Below are 23,058 nucleotides of genomic sequence, written 5' to 3'. Positions count from 1 at the left end.
GCCCAAAACTTGCCACTTCTGAGAGGCGATCTAAATATTTGTGGCCGAAGACAGAAAATGAACACGTCTGGGCTGTAGCTCTGGCTGTTCAGTATGTTGGAACGTTTTGCCCTCTAGGAATAAGTCAGTCAAGTAAAAATTATGCGCTTTTTTAACCACTTGTGATATCATTAATGTAATTTTTACAATAACTGAACAAGAACCCGTCTAGAAGGCAAATAAAAATCTAGAAAATTCTTTTCTCTGATAGGGAGAGAAAAAAATAATACTGCAGTTTAGCCTCAAGAAGGAGATTTTGGTCGTCTCTTATTCCTTGTGGGCTGCTGACTTGGACTCTGTGACTGCAATTACATATTTCACTCTCATGCCTTTGACTGGATGCAGATGCCAAGTAAGTGACACATTATTTTTACTGTCTTGCCAATTATGAGTCAACCGAGTGGTCATTTTCTGCTTTGTGTTTGTTATAAAGTAAAGCATCCTCCCTTTGGATACCTCACCAACAGCTTACTTTTTATGACAGGCCACAAGTAGCACTTTTAAATGTTGGTGTTTTTCTCTTTGGTATTTTCATTTATTGCATAGTGTGTTTGGCACAAATGTGTGAGAAGAGGCACAGAGAGTAGTTGTAGTTTCATTCAAATGAGGTTGCACAAAAGCAAAGTGTTGGTATTTTGGTGAAAGCTGGATCATAAGCATGCTGGGAATACACGCAGAAAAGAACCAGGTTCTGTCAGTTCTCACTGAGCCACAACTCCAGGAATAATGCTAAAAATTAAAATAATACATTTGAGTTAGCATTTACAAATGAGGAGACGAAAGTTCAGAAAAGATCATTCAACGAGTTGGAAATTAATAGGTGATACTAAGCACACACAGGTGCTTTATACTAAAAGAAATACGACAACCTTTTCCTTTAGTTACTTTAATTAAACATGCCTGTCTAAAGGAAGCAGGACAGCTTGGTGATAAATCTGCAGCCTCTAATTTGAAAAGTAGAGCACTGGGCAGAGCCATTGTGTGCAGTGATTCACTGTGTTTACATTGATTAAATCATGTGCAAACAGAAGTAGGCTGCTGCAGAATAACCACACAGACTTCTGCGCACATCAGACTGCTCAATTAGATCTTTGTTGTTGTGCCAGTGTATGTGACATCCCGTGGCTGCAACGGACACAAGCAGTTTAGGGTTAAAAAAGAAAAAAGAAATCAGACATGATTAAAAGTTCACACTGCTCTCATGACCATTAGTTCTCTTCTCACCCCCCCTCCTATCTGAAAACACCAGATTACCAGCAGGCAATATTCCCATGTGTCATGGCCTCCTTTTTTGTCTGGCAAAGTGGTGTTTTACTTTCAATTTTTGAAAAGCATTTTAGCTTTTATGTGATAAAAATACAAAAATGCCAAATGTAGTAATGGCATTAATAAATTATTCCTATTGTGTTTTTTGATTTCTATAGTTAATGTACAGCCCAAACATTAGTTTAAGTACATCACTAGAAAATCTAACTGGGCTATATCACACATCTCCACTATTTGTTATTGAATGCCACAGCATCTGTTTTCAGCTGCGGATTGTTTTGCCTTATTACATTCACGTCAAACTCTGCATTATTCAGACAACATGCTTGGAGAAACTCTTTTTTTAGTGAGTTGTTTTCAAAACGCCACTCTGATTGCCAGATCTGTTCAAAAGGTATGAGAGCAGTAATGAGACTGTCGGAGAAGTTTAATGTTTGTCCCCACAGCCCTCCATCTTGTTGTCTGCTTTAGCTCTTCCCTCACTGATTCATGATTTTGATTAGCCCATCCAAAGCGTCTCCCCTTCATCCAACAATGCCTGGCGTCACGCAAGAAACTTTGCTTTTTGTAACAGCTCAAAAAACTGTATCTAAATGGGAGAGCTTGGAATTTGGGGGTTAGGAGTAATTCACCTTTGTGATGAGAGCAAAAAAATAAGACTGATGCTGATCTCATGTCTCATGGGATGAACAGCTAGCCTGACTCTGTAACAAAAGGCCATCTTCCAGCACCTCTAAACTGCAGGTGCACAGCAGCTATATATATACGCCCCCCATATATATATATAGCTGCCTCATTTTGTTTTATATTTGCAAACATCTTAGTTCTCCGGGCTTCTTGAAGGACTTCTTTGGATGTTGGCTGCCTTTTGCTCTGTTCTCTGTCAAGGTGATCCCACACTGCTTCAATAGTGTTGAGGAAAACCAGTTCATGACCGATAGTCTTCATTGTGTGTATTTTTCTATCCAGGTATCTATCGAGGCTTCTACTACATTGGCAGTGTGTTTGGAATTGTTGCTATGCTAAAAAAAATGTAGCAATTTCCAGTTAGGTGCATTCCAGATGGTATTACATAGTGGGTCAACATACTGATGACACTTTTAAAGAATCCCCAACACCAGTGTCTGAAAGGCAACCATGATAAAGCCTTCACCAAGTTTTACAGATGGCTGTTGGCACTCACTGTTTATGCCTCTCTCCTGACCTCCTCTCTACATATTGACACATATTTGAACCAGAAATCTCAGATTTGGATTCATCACTCCATAAGACCCGATGACACTTCAATTCAGTTCCTGTGTAATTGGCAGACTTCAGCCTTTTCACCCTATTTTCTTTTTGTTAGGAATGGCAGCCACCATTTCTGATGAAACTTCGGTGAACAGTAGATAGATAAACTGAAGGTCCTGTGTTTGGTCTTTGCTGGATTATTTTCTTAAGAGCATTATTTCAGATACTTTTGATCTGCTGTAGATAGTTTTTCAGGCCATGTTACGGAGCTTACCAAATAAGTAACAGTTACTTTGAAGCAAGTAATATACAAAGTCTGAGTGAAAAAGCAAAGAATGTCCAAAGAAAAACTCTAAAAACTTTCAGAAATAAACTACTGGTGGCTCGAGACGTTTGCACAGTAAAGTGAATAAAACGTGGTCAGTTGCAAAGCACTCATTCCCAAAGTTTAACCTATACAATCAAAAATCACCTCACTCAAATGCAAGAAAACCTATAAAACTCAAATGGTTTCCACAATGCTTGGAAATTCAGCATTCAGTGTCATCATTTATCTCAGCAAACATTTCTGTATTGATAGAGGAAATATATTTCAGGGTGACAGCGCACCATTGCCCACTTAATGGTTTGAATAGCACAACAACGTTATTATTCATGGATAATGATAACAAATGGACATTCATTAGAGGTTCTACAACCTACACTATATATCTCAGTGACATGGTTTGATTCTTCAGAAAACAAGAAATTATACCTTTGACTCTTTCAGCACTTTGGCTGTTTACCACTTAGTAACTAAATGCCAATGAAAAGGCACTTCTATCTTTCTGTAGACACACTTTGTCAAGAAGAAAATACATAACCTCAAGTGAAGAAAGACAGTGACCCTGTTGCTCAGTGCTGTCTCAGAGAAGTGGTAAGAGTTCAGTTACATACACAGCAGCATCCTGGAATAAATAGATATGATCTGCACAAAAATTAAAAAAAAACCTCAGTATTTTTTGTGTTAAAGTTTAAGCTGAGTCACGATTAGCTCCCAGAGGACATGAATTAGAGGTATAAAACACATATTTAGCCATTACATGCTGTTAAAAATATTTTACTGTGCTACACATCTTAAAAGTTGTGAAACTCATGATTCATCAATGCTCTGCTTATTGCACTTAATCTGTTGATGGACTCACATTTGTACAGCGCTCTTCTAATCTTACTGTCCATTCAAGGTACTTTCACACTGTAAGTCAAATTTACACACCCATAGGCATACGGTGGTTTTATCTATCACTCACTCACATACCGCAATTTGAGGTTCAGTATCTTATCTCTACTCAAGCTCCTCTAGTTCCTGAGCCAAAGCCACCACTTTACACATCTACATTTCTTTTCCTTTTTTACAGCGTTGCCTCCTGGGAGGGACATATATAAGGCTAAATCTGAGGAAAACAGAACAACACAATGGTAAATGTATATCTGCCTTGCTGAGTTACCTGCCTCTGGAAAGATACAGTCCATCCTGTGCCTTAAACCCCCTGGGCAGACAGTGTTATGGCATGTGTTGCTGAGTCTGTCTGCATTTAATTCACAGCTTACTGCTTTAATAGCTACAGCACCCTGCTCTCTCCTGAACCCAGTGGCCATTCTACCACCTGAGTCAGACTATAATAGGTTGTCCAGAGATATAGCTGTTCAACTGCCTCCTACAATTTTCTCCAGCTAAACAAAAACAAAACTGAGGTAATAGTCTTTGGCGCCAAAGAAAAACGATTACAGGTCACCAGAGAACTTCAATCTATACATCTAAAAACCACAAACCAGGCGAGAAATTTGGGTGTAGTGATGGATGCAGACCTAAACTTAGAAAAACACATTAAGACAATAACAAAATCAGCTTACTATCACCTCAAGAATATATCAAGGATAAAAGATCTGATGTCTCAACAGGACCTGGAAAAACTAGTCCATGCATTCATCTTTAGTAGGCTTGATTACTGTAACAGCATCTTTACAGGTCTACCTAAAAAATCAGTCAGACAACTACAGCTCATTCAGAACTCTGCTGCTCGAGTCCTCACTAAGACCAAAAAAATGGACCACATCAGTCCAGCTCTGAGGTCCTTACACTGGCTGCCTGTCCGTCAGAGGATAGACTTTAAAGTTCTGATGCTGGCCTATAAAGCTCTGAATGGTTTAGGACCAAAATACATCAATGACCTCCTGACCCAGTATGAACCATCCAGATCCCTCAGGTCATCTGGATCCGGTCTTTTATCAGTTCCCAGAGTCAGAACCAGACACGGAGAAGCTGCATTCAGCTTTTATGCTCCTTATATCTGGAACAAACTCCCAGAAAGCCTCAGATCAGCTGAAACACTCAGTTTATTTAAATCCAGGTTGAAGACTCACCTGTTCTCAGCTGCATTTGAATAAAGCACCAAATCCACACTTTAAGCTTAAATTTCAAAACTTACATTTAACTACTGATTTTATCTACTGTTCTGATTTTATCTGTTTTGATTTTATATACTGTTTTGTTTGTTTGTTTGTTTGTTTGTTTGTTTGTTAATTAGTTAGTTAGTTTATTTGCTTGTTTTAATCAATTTTAAATCATGCTTTTTATTTGTTCTTGTTTCTAATGTCTCTGTAAAGCACTTTGAATCACCTTGTTGTTGAATTGTGCTATACAAATAAACTTGCCTTGCCTTGCCTTGCCTTACAGATGAAGCTTGATGGGGAGCCAGTGTCTAAGGCAAGATGCTCATTTTCTCAACATGGGCTTTGTTGGCTCAGCTCTGTCTGTGTGTAACATAGATATGGCTGGTAACGGATACTGTTCGAAAAGGCCCACGAAATCTTTGGTCAGGTTGAAAGAAATCCTCTGTGTTTATGAAGTCTCAGTACTAAAGCATGGCCAAGAAGCAAAGCCACATATCACTATGGTAACCAAACAGCTTGGGGTTTCAACAGGTCATACTGTCTTATTACATGCATGCATTAGAGCTTAGGTTTAGTAACTAGGTAAGACAAAAAAGTGAGAAAAAGAGCAGAAGTCATCAAAATACATTAATGTGAGAGAAAGGGAAAAAATATAAATCAGATCAATTCTATTATATTTACACAGCAATGATGACATACATAGTAAGGCCAAGACCTTATAGTACTCAACTGTTTCGCAGTGGGAAGGAAAAACACAATTTTAAATAGGAAGAAACCTCAGACAGAACCAGGCTCAGTAAGAGTGACCATCTGCTGAGACCCGAGAAGAAGAAAACACACATTACTTTCCAAGCATGCATATGTGAGTGAAAAAGTGTCTGTGAAAGAGAAGCTGTCATTTCACCCCCCTGAGAGTCAGTGTGATGTGCAGTCTGACTGTCTTAGCCATGCTAAGGGCTCTGTGAGCAATAGCTTTAAGGTAGATTCTCATATAAACAAAGAGGACGGGTCAGTAATTGACAGGTAATGTTCAATATATAGGAAGAAAAATGAAAAACACCCGACCCAAAAATAGAGAAGAACCAAAGTCCTCCATCAAAGCAAGCTGGGCTTCAATAACACCTCAGCAGTGCCGCAAGCTGATCATCTCCATGCCAGTCCACTCTCAGGCAGTAATTTGTGACAAAGGAGCCTGAAGCAAGTATGTAATGTATAAAAAAGTTGAGCATTTCTGGATTCAAAAACATGCTTTTCATCGTTATAAACATGATTCTGAGTAAAATTCAGCTGAGGTATTTAAAATTAAAGGTTTATTAATCCAAATAATTAATCATTAAAGAAAAAAGTGCTTGTTACTAACAGTAAATTTCACATGGTACTTACATAGAATTTACATGTATTCAAATGATTTAAGTCAGCATTTTGAGCACAGTTCATTTTTTTAAGCGTTTATTGTGAATCATTCTTTGATTGAGTTTAGGAAATGAGCTAATAATTTGAGATACTGGTTTCTGCTTTTAATGAGTCATACAAAATACGTACATAATCATCATCATCAGAATGTCAGAAAATCATAATACGTGAATAGAATATCTTTTAGACATAAACTCAGACACAAAATGTAATCTTTTTTATCCTTTCTTTGTCATTGAAAGAAAGGGTTACTTCTGAAAAGTAAACCTGGTATTGAGTTGCTAAACTAAATGATTAAGATGCAGTCTTATTTTCTCTCACCCCGTAGCAATAACGAATAGTTTTTCTATTTTGCTTGCAAATTGTGCTTTTATATAAAAAAGATCAAAGAATGCAAGTGGAAAAGGCATATTATTTTTCCTCAGTACAAAAAAAAGAAGAGAAATTCACTTAAAAGTACTGTAGGGTATTAGAGAGCCACAAAGTGATGGGTAATAATGCTGCTGGCTATTATTTTTTCCATTTTAGTTGCAAAAGCTCATTACAATTTAACTGAACAAAACAAATAAATATGGAATGGGGTGATATCTGAAAAAAATGGTATAGGGGAAAAAATTATGCTGCGCTCGAAAGAACAACTCCACAGTGCACAAATGATGTGTTAAGAAATGATAATTTCAAGATTTGAAGCGATTTACTGCCTTCAAAGGGAGACTGTCAGAGTATGCAGTCACATCCAAGTGTGGGCTGTCACAAATGTCCAGGTCCAGTGTTTTTTAAAATCTAATGATACTGGCATTAATGTCGAAACATTTTGTTCTGTACTATTTCAGCCATCATCCAATCAAGTAGCTTTATGAGTTTGTAGACACTTAACGTAACGCCAGAGGGTCACAGCTTCATGCTTGTTCTCCCCAGCTCCACACCAAACTGCTCCATTTATTTTCAGTTTCTCTCTGCAGTGTCGGGTAACATGGTTGTGCACTGAGATGGTCAATAATGAGACAAATGTCCTCTTAACGAATACAAAATCCTTTTGAGACATTCTGACAAGTAGGATATATTTAGTGTTGTGTTTCTGCCCATCCAGTAAATCCAGTATTCAGTTGCTAGTGTGCGAGCGGGAAACTTTTCTTTTCTTTTTCCCCCAGAGGGCCACACTGGCTAAGATAAATTAAGGGCCACACATTGAATAATTGGATTTAAACATGAAGTGCAGAGCTGAATTATTTTAAACTCAATCAATCTGGTAGCTATGGCAGATCATTTTACAGTGAGCTATTTTTCAACACAGAAATGCTGATCCCTTGTTTCAAAATAGAAAATATAAACTTTTAAAAAAACTTTAAGATTACTTACATAAAACAATCCATTTACCCTCATGCAAACTTTTTAATTTACCATACATTTTACATGAACCACTGCAATTGTCCATGATAAAACACACTGCACTATGTTATGAATATATAATAGGTTGGGCATGAATGACATATGTTGAATGTGAAACATGCAAATGTAGAATGCAGCATTGCATTTTCTCAATCAAAAGAATTTATAATAAATGTTTTTTCAAACCATATAGTATTAATAATCGCTGTATATCTGATAATGTTTGTGCAAAGTGTTGCTGAGATATAACACATACAGACATATATACACTACAGTCATTACAGTAAGGTAAGCAGATTATTTTATAATCATGAAAATGTACAATTTACCATTAGGGTGCATTGACCAAAGAAAGTATCAATAACAGACACTTATAATGAATACATTAAACTCAAATGATTTCTGCTCTCTAATTACTTTTACTGTTTTCACTGGTGTATCTACCTCAGAGTTTAATACTACTTCAGCATGGACTAATGTGCCTGAATGAAGAACTTAATAGGCTAGTATTTATTGTTTCTGAACATGCATAGGATCCAAACGCAGGCACTTATAAAGGTGTGAGGGTGGTTTATTAAACACAAAAATATAGATGGACAAACGGTAAATGGAGAACTAAACTATACTGGGACAACTAAACTACTGAGCCTGAACAAGAACACGAACCTGAACGTGAAGGAAGATATGACCGTGACAGCAGGGAGAACACACGAACAGAACATGGTAGATACACAGACGGACCAGCAACTACAATAACAGAAGACACGACTTAAATACACACAGAGAAACACAGGGAGATTACACACAGGTGGTGGACACAGCTGGGAGCAATTAACGAGACGAGACAAGAGGTAAAACTGAACACATTCACAAGAGACGCAGACCTTCACAATAAAACAGGAAACAAGACCTCACTACACAAAGACGCAGACTCGACATTGAGACACTGAAAGAAAATGACACACGGAACTAAACCCACACAAAACATGAGAACGCAAATCACAAGTAAACAGAAACATGGAGCTCTAATAATACGCAACTCAAACAATAGGCAACAATTCCTTAAACCTGAATAAACAGAACATAGAATTCAAATAGTAACTAACAAATCACAAATAATCAAGAAACACCAGACAACCCCAAAGCACTCCAAGATGCAGAATAAACCAAAACATAAGGAACTCAAAATGCTGGGTCGAACGGACCCAGAACCGTGACATATACAATACACGAGTAATGAAATAACTCTGGCATGGGTTAGATGTTGAAATATGCAGCAGAGGTCAGGTGTCTATCTATCAGTCGGGATCTGTAACATGTGTTTGTTTGCACACGTGTGTTTGTTTGCACACGTGTGTTTGCTTGCACATGTGTGTTTGCTTACACACATAAGAGGAGGGAATATCAGTAACTAGCAGTACAGACTCGCTGTGTTTTTCTTAACCTCAAGAAGCGAGCAAATATTTTTTAGTGACTGTTTTGTCTTCCTGAATATGTGCCACATGCGTGTGTTTAGTGACTCTGAGGCCTTCTAGTCACTATAAACTCCTCTACGTTCATCAGCTTGTCACTGACTTTGCCCTTATGTCCTTCAGTGTTCAGGTCAACCAGCAAGCTCTGGGTCTAAAAATATGTCACACAGAAGTACCAAAAACAGCACTTCCAGAAATGCCCACTTGAATCTGGCTTCCAAACACAGACTGTATAAAATATGGAAATACCCCACTGAATCATTAAGGCTATTTAATGCCATCTATCCATTCTATGGTTGACGCCTGAGCCACAAAAACTGGGTCCATTTGACACGAGCCCCTCACCAAATACTGAGCACCTCACCCTCCCACTCCCACTCTTCAGAGGGAGATCATTTGTCCTGCGTGAATCCACAGTTTCATTCTTTGGACACTACCCATAGCTAGTGGCGGGTGAGGATGTTGACTTCACTTTCACGTTCAGTTCTCTCTTCATCCTAACAGACCACTACACCTATTACATTACTGCAAACACTGCACCAATCCATCTGTCAATCTCCTGTGTCCTCACTTGTAAGCAGACCCTGAAATGAGGATGATGATGGACCCCTTGTAGCTCCCAAATATGACATCTCCAAAAATGGTTTTCTAAGCTGAAATGAACCAATACGCAGCCAGGTGCCTAAACTGACAGAGAAACTGTGTAAACGCTATCCCGCGACCATCACAGGCAACAGTTCTAGCTGCAATGCTGTCTTCTCTCCCAGTTCTCAAATACTTATAAAAGTTATAATAGTTGGCTAACAACAATGGCTACCCCTTTTACCAAGATGGTGACAATGAAAATAAAACAGACTTCACACAGCAGTCGATGACATCACTGTGGCTAGATCCATATTTTCCACCTTCTGTGCTTTTCAAGTATAATTAACCCATTTCGAAACTCTTGTTGCAACATAGTTTAAGCACTTTATCAGGAAAAGGGAAATATAATTTGGTTTTTAGGAAAAAAGCAAAACATAAACAAACAAACAAAAGCTGGCTTCAAAATAGCAGTGTAGAGTAGTAGTGTAACAATAAGACCAGACTCAAAAGCCAGTGTGTAGTATGTTTTCATGCATGGTCCGGCTGTGTGTAGGCAGGAATGGAGGACCCAAATGTAGACTCAAACACGGAGACAGAAACTTAAGCTCAAAAATTTAAGACAGTTTTCAGTGGGAGAAATGTTTTCGTCACTCATCCAAGTGACTTCTCAGCTGACTGCAGATTTTCCCAACCTTATAAACAGTACTTTTGCACAATGACTGAAACTAGCACCGCTGATCAACAATGGGCTGTCAGGTCAGTTTCTTGATCATGCTGTGTGTAGTATAATAATAATAATAAAATGAACCTCATCAGAGCTGAGAAAGACAGCAGAGTGGCATAGGGTTTTGGCTCCTTTAATAACATTCATCTGATCCTACTGCTTTAATAAACTTAAACTTAATTTATTAAGTTCAAGTAAAAAATGCATTATGCTTAACAGAACTGTTCCAAAGAGTCTGCAGTATAACTGTAATAAACAAAATATAAATCCTACTTGTAGGAGGATCAAGCTGTCACTTTATGGGGGTGGTTTCTACCAGTTTCTCTATATATAGGTACATATGTGTATATGTTTGATCAAATATTTTATTAAATTACTTTGCAAGAGCTTCTTATCTTTACTGTCACCACATCTTTGGTGCTATAACAACAGTTGGAGGACAGAAAACAGTCCTCAGAATAGCATTAAAAATCTGAGTGAGTTTAACAATTCATCTAAATACAGATGTACATGGAAAACTTAAGTTTTTCTGTGTTCTGCCTCTGTTTTGCAAAAGTTCCTCAAATGTTCAGAATAAACTATTACGATACATCTTCCAGCAGCCAGCGTTTAGAACATCCTGACACAGTCCAGGTCAGAAAAAACTATTTTACTTGAGGAGATACTATTCTGTCTCTGGAAACCCTTTGCCTTCTGTACATCCCTTTCCTTATGACCGTCCTACTGGAGACGGATATGAGTGGTGATAAAAAGCCAGATGGGAGCAGAGCTATGAATCCAGACTAGAGGCAGTAAAAATTTAGAGGTCCGTTGTTAGCAGTGAGAGGAATTAATGCATGCTACTGTGTGTTAAGTGAAGCACCAACCATCATTCAACTAATACATTTTTTTTTACAGTTTTAATTTTTGAGTACGGGTGATTATGTGTATTGTGAACAAATGGATACAAGACCACAAATAAAACGAACGTTTTTTGAAATAAAAACAGGAGCTGCTTGCAAGATACGCTTGTAAAAAGTTAATTACAATACAAGCACATTATGAGGAAAAAGGGAAGTATAATTATTTTTGTTTTACAGCTAAATTCGCTGTATAAACACAAGTGCAATCATGAGATATTTATACCCATCGTGAGGTGATGCAACAAAAACTGACAAGAGTATTAGAAAAGAGGGAAAAATGCCTCTGTGGTCTGAATGGATTTATTTTGAAGTTAAAACAACAACTGGATTTCAGTAAGTTGCATCAGTAAAAGACACCATTCAGAGTTCAAAGTGTAATCCCAAAATTGAACAAGTTGATGCGTTTCATGCTCTAACAGTTGTCATTTCTGCTCAGATCAAATGTGACACAGAGTGTAGTCTGTAGAAGTGAGGCAAATACATTTACAGGGTTGGATGTAGCCGTAGGCATTGTCACAAAGCCCCATTAGCAAAGTTCCTGCTTGAGACTTTCAGTGCTTGCTGTCTGCGATATGAGTGATATTCACATAATGTAAAATGCCAGATACGGTTTGACAGGGAGGATGGAATTGAGTATTATGTGTACATTTACACATCATGTGTGTATACAACTCTTTTAATACACCATACACTATCGCTATACACACATCCTACACATGTTATGTATGTTAAAAAAAACAACTTTCTGTACCTGTTGTGAGGTCAGTGTGCTCTTGAGACATGTGCTGGCTCTGGTGGACCCATTCACCATTGCACTTGAAGAAGATCTGGAGCGCAGGCCGAGCTTGACACCGGAGCTTGATGGGATTACTTTTGACAATGTAGGCATCGACAGGCTCCTCCAGGAAGTGAGGCAGGGTCCCAGATTGTCCATGTTGGAGGGCTTCACCTCGTTGACCTAAAGGATTAAATGAGAACGAAATTCAGACTGATGAAACAATAATGCAAGATCATGTCTGATCATACCTTATCATTGTCATAGCAACCCCGAGCTCCTGCGCTCCCTAGTGCACGTATAACAAGACTAATTCAGGCAGATTTTGCAGCAAGAGCTGACACACAAGTGTGAGCATCCAGTGACATTGCAGTACATATAAAAAGAGCTACTTCAATAATTTTAACAAAGCACAGTGCTGTGCAACAAACACAATAAAACTTTTCTCACTAAAGGTCAAAACAAACTTGCTTCACCACAGGCAAAGACACACCGTCGACTACAACCGTCTGCAAACCTGGAGATACTAGCAGCTGGTGATGTGCCACCCAAATGTAAACAAATTACTTGACCCTAAATGCAATATCCCAGTTAGAAAACATTTTTCTGTTAACTACGCAATAATGTTGTGCAGGCACAAGGTTTACTTGTAGTCTGAACTAATTTACTTGAGTTACTGTTGATTGATTGATTGATTGAATCTTTATTTTGAACATGTTGAAAAAGTATAAAAAAATAGAATTAAAAGAGACAAATGAACAAAGCAAACAAAAGGAAAACGAGCAACCACAACTCCAAATAATGTCCATGTTCAAAAAGGAGCAGGAAGAAGCATAAGCTTATTTAATCCCACCCCTTTTCCACTATCTAGTATCAATAGACTACAGAAATTTAAAGTAAAAGTTAAAGTAAAATGCTAATCAGTTATGTTACTTTTCCTTAAAATGTCCAGGGAAAACTCTACTTTGGCTACTTGCTTGGCCACATCACCTACTAAACAATAATCTATCATTATTAATTAGAGTATGCAGTATTTCCATAATATTGGCTATTACTCAGGTGGTAGAGTGTGTTGTATAATAATAATAATAATAATAATAATAATAATAATAATGATCATAAGGTCAGGGTCTTGATTCCCAGTTTCAATAGTCAGTGTTTGAAGTATCGTTGGGCCAGACACTGAACCCCAGGATCTACAATGTGAATTTTAGATAATAGTGCTTGGGTGTAGAAAAAGTGACTGTGTTTGGGTGAATGTAGTACAAAGTGCTCTGAGTGCTCAAAAGTGATTAGAAAGGTGCTATATAAATCCATATATCATATAAAGCTAACTTAGCTGTCTCTCTGCATTCCCTCATTTCATCCTCTTCCTCTGGATTTCTGCAACCAGCCCAGCTTGTGGTCTTTACTACCTCAGTCACATTAAGTTGGTGCACAGTTGTGCAAAAACAACAAGAGAGTGTCAACACCTGAGCTTCAGTTAGCATCAATAGTTGACTCAACATATATATTATTTTCTTAAGTTTAAAAAAAAAAAAAAGGTAACAAAAAACAGCAGCGAAACAGCTTTGCTAGAAAGTGAAGAATGCCAATTTTACGGGAATTTCTCGGGATAACTGAGATATGAGGTAAACCTGCTATAGTGCTAAACATGAAATATAAACACTACTTCACAACCAGCTAGAATTTGAGTGATGAGACACAATTTTCAATGAACAAACTGAATTTATGGACAGCACTCCCACAAAGTAAAAATAGCTATTATAAAAAAGTTTAAGTGTAATTACTCCAATAAATATCTCACTGAAATTAATCAAGATACAGACATCCTAATGTTGATCAGGAAGATCAATGATAGTCCTATAAAAGCAGCTTTGGAGTCAGTTGTTGGTGTTCACTAAAGACAGCTAATTCAGTTTAAGAATTCACTGAACAGACACTGGCAACACATTAACAGGCATTACTCCCTTCTTCCTTTGCCCGTCTGAGATGTGTTCCAGTCGGCACACGTTTTGCTTCTTCTGAGGCCCACAAGTGTAATTACACTCTGACTAATCCCCTAGTTTGCTGGAACCTCTTTCATGCAAGTGTGAAGGGTTTAGTGAGGCAAACCGTCCCGCACACCTCCCCTCCTGATACCAACTCCCCACTGCACACTGCACTCCATAGTGATGTGTGTACCTCTGAAAAATCCCATCAGGATTAGAGAACCCACTCTCCCCTTTTCTCTTCCTCTCTCTAGCTAATCTAATCCTCCTACCTTTCCTGCCGGATGTCTCCTGATCGAGGGAAATAGATAAAAAGTGTCTGTGTGATTCCTTGGCTGTGAAAATCACAGCACTTGCCTGGTGTTCTCCCCACCGTGCGACACATTCACATTCACATTCTCTCCCTCATTCCTGGAATTGAAGCTGAACAAAGAGACATGCTTTTAATTTCAAAATGACTAGCCGCAGGCAAGCTTTTCTTGTACAGAGTGCTCCAATTTGTTTTGCGAACGGCACATTGACATGGCATGTTTGTGTTTGGATAGATGCAAAACATAGACGTGAGAGTGCATCCAGAAAATGATAGATGGGAGCAAGAATACGCAAACAAATCGCTGTCAAATAAAGCAACAGCACTCAGAGTAATGACTCTTCTGGTAATAGATCAGGTATTATACTAATGCTTACCAACATGGCAGTTTAATGCCTCTGCTATTAATACCTGTACCATCAACATCTGCATTAGTAAAGTATTACAGGTTTATTTCACTAAGTAGTCTGTTCAGGTTTTCAGTTTTTATTCAGCTGTTTGGAACATAATAAGACAGATACAGGAAAAGAACCTGCTCTGATTTAAAATGCTGGGTAATTTCGGTGTATAACTGGAAACATAAGGACTTAAGTGTTTAGGCAGCAAGATTATGTTATTTGCTCTTGAAACTACTGATCATATATCACAAACATCAAGCAAAGCCTATACTGTAGGATGCTTCTTTGCTTGTTAACGCTGTTTTAGAGAAGATGGGTTGAAGTGCTTCTAGATCCTGGTACAGTCTTTAAAATGTAGGTGTTCCTCAGGGAGCAGTCCTCGGTTCCCTTATGTTTAAAATGTGTCATCCAAATGCAATGACCACATTAACAATACATCTCTCAAAATTTCTAAAGATTTTTAAAATCCTGGGTGTCTTAAACCTTACTGTCGTGCAAAAGTGATAATAAAATCAGCATTGTTTCATCTTATAAACACAGCCAAAGAAACTTGAAAACTAAGTTTTAGAAAAACCTACATCACCCCCGCTCCTAAATCTTTACACTCACTGCCAGTAAGCTATAGGATTTAAAGTCTTGTAGCATTTCTTTACATGGAGCTGGCCCTAAATATATTTTTGATAGGTCTGAGCAACACAAGCCTACTACACACCTTACATCATTCAGTACTGAACTGGTAGTGGTTGTAAAATCAAAGCAAGGTGAAGTAACCTTTAGTCCAGTCCACACACACATACATAAAATCAGGCTTGGCTTGAGGTATGCACACATTACTTCCTGCAAGTATTCTGCAATTTGGCTCAAATTACGTTATACTTTTTAACATTCTAGCAACATGCACTCTTTCAGTTTGTGGCCAGATTTTATACTGGTTCATCTGCATGTTCACAGGACAGGCTGAATCTTCTCCTATCAATATTTCTCGTCGCTGTCATTCAGGGAACCGTTGCACCTTGTGCTTTCACGGTTTTCACAGTGATCTACAACCAATGCCTTCGCCTGGCAATAACACATAAGGGGCACCAACACATCTAGCCCACTCTGAGAGGAAAACAAGATATCACTGCCAAAGGGCTGAGTGATGGCTCTATTAAACACCCTCTTTTTCTTTTCCTCTCCCTGCCTCTCTATCAGCATCACAAGCAAACAAACTTTTGTACCATAAACACAAACAGTCTGCTAATATAACATTAGCTCTAAGGCATCTTTAAAGGACACCTGTTAATGTTTCAATTTAACACGCCATCTCCTCATATGCAAAATTACAAGCAATGTGTGGTCTCTTCTGTCAGTTCAATATATTCCTCGCTTTTGCTATCTAAAGAAAATGAGGGGGAGAAGCCGCTCGCTGACTGGACTAATTCGGTAAATCTTTTGGGTGGTAGACTGTTTCCCAAAGAGAAAGATGACAGCTGTGATTCAGAAAGACAAGCTGGTGTTTGCCAAATTCTCCTCTACATTCAGCACACTCAAATGTCCCATCGCTCTCCTGTATCCATGTCAAACATCAGCTGAAGCTATGGAAAACTGACATCTTGACACACAAACTGCTGAAGATCATGTAGGTACTCTGACTGTGCCAGCACAAACACAGGGCTCCAACAACATGTCCTCTTCCTGCTGTTTCTTGTTTTATGCCTATCAAATTCTTGGCACCTGATCAAGATGCCTCTAGGACAGCTCCCTTTGAAAGGTTTTCTGGGTGAGCCAAACTGGGAAAGACCCAAGAGCTCACTGGAGAGCTTTTGTATCTTGTCTGGCCTGTCAATGCCTTGGGATCCCACAGGAGGAGCTGTAACATGTTGCTGGGAAAAAGGACATCTGAAATACCTTCCATAGCCTGCTGCCACGGTGACCTGACTTCGATAAATTGATGAAAATGGATGGATGGAAATTTATCAAATTCAGACATTATATGGACTTCCACCCCAACCTTAGAGTTCAGACTACAGATCATGACCCAGATGTTACGTGTGCACTTCTTCTGCTGTTTTCCCTGCCAGTAGCCTCTTGTGTCTCTATGCCAAACCTTTAAACTTCTCCTCGCCCTACAGTTACCTTGATATCCCCACCACCTGCATCACTTGACCTTCCAGCCTCCCTTCACATCTGGTGCTCATTCCTTTATCATCAGTTTAAATATATCAGGTTTTTTTCCAGATAGTCTTCAGTAGGCTTATAGCATCCCACAGAGCTAGGCTAGTTTGTGCCCGCTTTATTGTGACCTTTGCCTGAATCTGATATTTGTTTGTCTGGTCTTTGTCTGTGTTGTCTGCTTCTACCTGCATGCTACTGACATTGGCCGATTTAAGCAGAGCCTTTTTGACCTTTACTTACTTAGTCTTCTGTTTTGGCTCCCGGGGATTCACTGATGCAATAACCCATGTCTCTATATCAAAATATCACGAAAGAGGAGAAACTATACTGTTTTTGGTCACAGCTTTCATAGCGAGCTATCAATATGGAAACGAAAAGTTAACAACAAGACCTCTTCTCACCCAGCATCTAGTGCAAAAAGGCTTACCATGATCCACATTGCCTTTATAGATATTTTCCCCAATGTCACACAAAATCACACAACCCACATTCCACACAAAGCCTGTGAATGGCTCACAAATGGCATGTATATTCCATTTCCTGGCAGAACTGATTGCAGAAGGATCCTCTTTGTTAAGGAGCCAATTGCCTTCAGAACCTAAAGCCCTGCTCTTAACAGGAAGTGGTTGTAACACTTTATGAACACACAGACCCAACACAAAAAATTTGTTTTTTTTTTAAGTCTTGATCTTAACACAAGTCTATGACACAATTAGGAGGAATGGCACAAAATTTCTCCTCATTATTGAGCTGAAGCTTCTTGCTGTATAGGTGGCTTTATAATGTACTGTTTTCCAGGATGTGCTGTGTGTGATTGCTCAGTTTTTTTCAAAAAAGAAAAAGTTTGAGTGTTATTTGTTAAGTCAGATGGGCTTATAATTTTTATGTAATGCATTTTTTGTTTTTTCTCTCTGCATCAAAATAAAACTACAATAAAAGTTAGAGATTCTTAATTTTATTGTAAATGATCAAACATTCAAACTTGACAATCTGCAGTAAATATTTTCTTCTGGGTTAACTGATCATTGCTGTCTTTGCAGTATGGTTTTGGGCACCACTGATATAAGAATTTAAAGACTGATATCAACAATTGTGATGATTTTAAAAATCTGACATTCTTATATGTTGGTCATTTAATTATTGTTTTGTTTTTCAGACACACAAAACATTAATGTCTACTTGTTTAGTTACTTGTTTATACTCGTGTCTGCTTGGATCAGCTGGTTGTTAAGTCTGTGGCGTAACAAACATGCATGTTGCCAACAGGGAAATTGCAAAGTGCAGCATCAGCACTCATAACATGGTTGAGGGGAGTATTCCATACCTCTTCTTTACTTTACTTTTTATTTATTGGCTGTTGTAAATACTGATACCAATAGCTAATATAGCCCGTTAATTTTGGTCACCCTGAAAAGCTGCTTGCTGCAACAAGCACTTTTTATTCCTGCTGTAGTGAGAGGAACTGAATATACAGCAAGGCATGAAGTGCCACATAGACAGGTTTGATAATTTCTGTTCCTTCATTCACACAAAGCATGCTTACTTCAGTTTGAAAGAGTCATAATGGATGAAAAAGAACTTACATTTGCGGTTTCTGTCACCACATCACCACTCTCTACACTTTGAAGCTTTTTTTTAAATGCACATTTACTCACTTGTGTCCCTTTTGTGGCTCCTGGGTCTCTTGTCTCATGCATAATGTTCACTGTAGCGAATTGAATTAGATTGCTTTCTGTCACAGAGGCACATGTGTGACCTCTGATTTCAAACTTCCAACAGGTGTAAGGCACCAAAAACAATTCTCCAGCGTATACCATTCAGTACAGAGATTATAAGCACGACAACAGTGCAAAGACGAGAAAAATGTGTTTGACTGTGTGGGCGTTTGCAGGAAACAAAGGGAGAAAAACAAAGAAAGGAGGAGAATGTATGGCTTTAATAAAATGCAACATTCCCTTAATGTGTTGTCCAATATTCGAAGCCTGAAACATTTTACAGCACGTCTCATGTTTTGTATTATTCTTACATATGAGTAACTGGACCTCATTTAATGTTCTGTAGATGGAGCATTGGTAACATAATTACAACTAAAACATATCTTGCATCTCCAGTTCTCTTTTAATTAGCCTGGGAAACCAAATAAATGACACAACAAACTGGAGAGAAACACAGGAAATGGTATTAACTCACACGAGAGGTTTCAGGATAAAAATAAGTAGAAGCAGCTGTATGTACACGGGTTAACAAAAAAACATACTAATTAATTCTAAATTTGTTGATTAAGGGTCAGTGGCATAATTATTTGTTAATTATTTCACCGTGCTGCCATTTCAGTCACAGTTTGAAAAAAGAAGGTGCAAAGTTTCTTGGTGAACCAGAGACACATTTGTGGATTTGCTGCTATTTGCTTTTGTGTAAACACTGACTTTCAGGCTAATGTGTCTTTGTAAATACATGAATAAATACAGCTTGGCAATGGTCAACGCTGCATTAATTATATATGCCCAGTGTGAGGTGTCTTCATAGGCACTATTGACGCAAATCGGTGCAGCAGATGGATGGTCTAGTTTGAGGATCAGAGGTGAAGCTAGCAGAGGAGATGGGGGTGGAAGGAGATTGGTGAAGCAGATGATAGGTGGGTGTTGAAGATCGTGAGAAGCACTGGGGGAGCATCTGCTGAGATCACCGAGTGTACAGGAGGAAGACAAAAAAAAAAATGTTTAGCATTTTCAGGAAATGCAAATAAGCCATGAGTCTGAACTAAAATGCGCTAGTTTTATGCTCCTCAGCCAACTATAGCTGACTGCATAATTGCAACCTTTGCAGTTATGACTCTTTACTGTTATTGACACCCCCCCCCCCCCCCACTCCCACACAAGATTTTTGAATGACAAGTATGCCACAGGAGAAAGATAGATATGGAACAATAGGATTTCTTGATCTCCTGGTACAATGGCAAATGAGGCGCAGAACATGTGAAATTTTGATTATGTTTAGTATCTGTGATTCAACCACATCAAAACCCATCAGCCTCTAGCAAGAGGTGTCCTGCTGACAAGATGACAGGTAATGAACTGTTAAACTCAATGTGTTATGCGCACCAGCAGGATGCACACAAATACTATGCCCCAAAACAGACTCCACTATGCACAACCCATTGATAGCTTTGGCAATAACTTGCCAAACTAAAGTTTGATTATTAACAACGCTGGTCCACAGATAATAGATGGATTTTATACCATTATTTTAAGTCACACTTCTGTTTCCTCCCTACAGTTTTTCTCCTCCCTATCCCCAGGCAAGTCTCACAGTGACTTCAGTCAGACTGCAGTAATGCCCGGAGCGCTAAATCTACTCTCCAACTTGTAATTTCTTTGCACTGTGAGTCACACAAGCAATATGTTTCTGCTCTGCCTCTCAGAGTCTTAAAACCAGCATGGCCTCAGCCGAAAGAGATGCCAGAGCGCTTTGTTCAAATATTGATGCAAACCTCTCATCTGTCATCTTAGAACACAACGCTCTCACACATACACGCACTCAGATAATGTGCTCTGTGCAACTGAAGCACTGACAAAGACACGCATGCCAGTTGTTGTCCAATCAAAACAACAACAGACAAATGTTGACTCTTTACTGTTATTGACTACTTTAGCCTCTGAAGACCACTTCTTTTTACTTCTTTTAGGTGCTAGTATTCCTGAGCTCATTCAATTCACATTTACATGAACAAAGCAAGAGAAAATGTGCTTGTTCCTCTTTATCAGCAATACCCTGCTTCACATGGGAGCTGCTCAGTATGACCAAACTCTTATCTTTTGGACAACAGCCCAACTGTAGCAGTAGGGGGTTGGACGCCTGGATGGTGAAAAATAAAGGAGGGAGAAAGCACTACTCATCCCAATGAAGATTTTTCCCACATATGTTAGTGAGTGACTGGTCAGGTGTTAGCACTGGTGCACTTGAGTTTAATGACTTTAAACAACAAGCTCACAAGTTAGAATTTACTTTCTATCCTGACAGGCTCAAATATGATAGTGCTGAAGGTGCTACAGTGTCTTTTAACTTGACACGTCAAATCTTATTGGGCAATAAAGAAGTCCTTGCTCCAAAATCAACACCTTCAAAGTTGACTGAAACTTGCAGCTGCCCACATCAAAAAGCTAAACGCTTTCTAGAGAAAAGTTTTATGGTTTTATGGTCAGACGAGACAAAAACTAGGCTAACTGGTCCCAGTGATAAGAGGTACACCGTAAAAATCCTAAAAAAACACTAATATTCTGGCAGCCGGGGCGCCAAAATAATACCAGAAAATAACAGAAAATAACTTTCTCATGAAAATACGGTTAGTAATGACAATATAGTTTGTTGCCCTAATTTTACATGGGATTGTGCCTTTTTCAAGTGCTTTTAAACATTAAATTAGGAACATTTTAATGTGATTAAACAATGAAATTACCTATAAACAAGGTCAATGACTGCGGTAATAGGAATAATAATAATAATCCACTTTATAATTCCCCTCTGGACATCACCAGTCGGTGGTAGGTGAAGTGTCTTGCCCAAGGACACAACGACTGAGACTGTCCGAGCTCGAAACGGCAACCTTCTGATTACAAGGCGAACTGCCAACTCTTGAGCCACGATCGCCCTAAATAACAATAATAATAATTATTATTTGATGTAAAAGTTTATAAGAATCATTTTATATATTTTTTCCATAGCATTACATTTGAATTTAACAGTTCAATCTTTCAAATAACGGACAGATATTTGTGAAATTATGATATATTTGTGAATGTATTTTAACAATCTAAATATGCATATGTACAGACAGATACATTTAACAAACAAAACAATTATGTTTTATTACATTTACAGTGATTTTACGTTAATTTACATTTGAAATGTATAATCAGTCTATTTATGTGAATTTAATGATATTCTACAAGAACAGTACAAAACTGTAAAATACACAGTAAAATACTTTTATATTACATTTTTTTACAGTGTATGTTAGGAGTATTAACGAACACAAAACACTGTACAAGATGTCAAGCATGGTGTTGGTGGCATCATGCTCTGGACCTGTTTTGCTGCCAGTGGTCCTAGCACACTGCACAAAGTGGACTGAATTATGAGGATGGAGGACTGCTTCCAAATTCTTTGTATTCACCTCAAATCAACAGCTAGATGGTGTCTATGTCTATTTCCCCCGTCTATGTTCTCACTTTATTTTGGCACTCCTTCGCCTCTTGTGCTTTGTATTTAGTTTTATTTCCTGCTTGACTCGTTACCTAGATTCTGTTCATGTCCTGTAGCTGTGTTCACTTCCTCTAATTCCCCTCTTGTGTATATATAGTTGTGTATTCCCCCCAGTCGTTCTCACAGCATCCTGTTTTTGCTGCTTGTGTCTTCCTTGCCTGAACTATAAGATCACTGCAAGGACCTTGTTATTTGGAGTTTGGACTTTTCTACCAGCTTAAATAAAGATGCACTTTCAGTTTATTCTCCTGCCTTAAGAGTCTGCATTTGGGTCCTCCTCCTGCAAACCCATGACACTTTTGAGTGTGTTTGGTTTAGAGAAAATCTAAAATAAATTCACACCTGTGCACACAATTATTGTTTTTTAAATTTATGAAAGTTAATAAAGTTTGCCAGAATATTAATATCTAGATGGGAGGCATTTCAAAGCAGCTTCAGGAAATTTGGTACGTTTGTGTAGAAACTGTGGCCTGCTTTTTGCTGTTATGATTTCTTAATACCTTCAGACATATAATGTTTTTCTAAAGCACCACAGGAATAGTTTGTTGTCAAAACAAAACTATGTGCACTTCAACATAACAAAGCAGTGCATGTGTGCGTACAGTTGCAGTTTTGCATGAATGTGTGTCACCTACAAACACCCAGGTGGTATATGTGTCTTCATTGCTATTGTGACAGCTTGCCAGGCTGATTTTGGCAGGTGGGAGATAGT

The 23,058-nt window shown here is 38.4% G+C and overlaps 1 protein-coding gene across 1 annotated transcript in view; it reads right to left on the bottom strand.

Moving 5' to 3' along the window:
* LOC146706169 (netrin receptor UNC5D-like) overlaps positions 1-23,058 on the bottom strand; it is a 171,027-nt gene that overhangs the window by 56,364 nt on the left and 91,605 nt on the right. Inside the window, exon 2 of the mRNA XM_085464233.1 lies at positions 12,205-12,411. Coding sequence (XP_085320359.1) covers positions 12,205-12,411 — 207 coding nt within the window. The remainder of the gene's footprint in view (positions 1-12,204; positions 12,412-23,058) is intronic.

This window comes from Copadichromis virginalis, linkage group LG7 (genome assembly GCF_057382275.1).
Source record: "Copadichromis virginalis isolate Kocher_CV1m ecotype Utaka linkage group LG7, C_Virginalis_male_GT1.1, whole genome shotgun sequence".
In the NCBI taxonomy this organism is placed as follows: Eukaryota; Metazoa; Chordata; class Actinopteri; order Cichliformes; family Cichlidae; genus Copadichromis; species Copadichromis virginalis.
The sequence above is the reverse complement of the archived record's forward strand: the minus strand, read 5'-3'. Positions and strand labels throughout refer to the sequence as shown.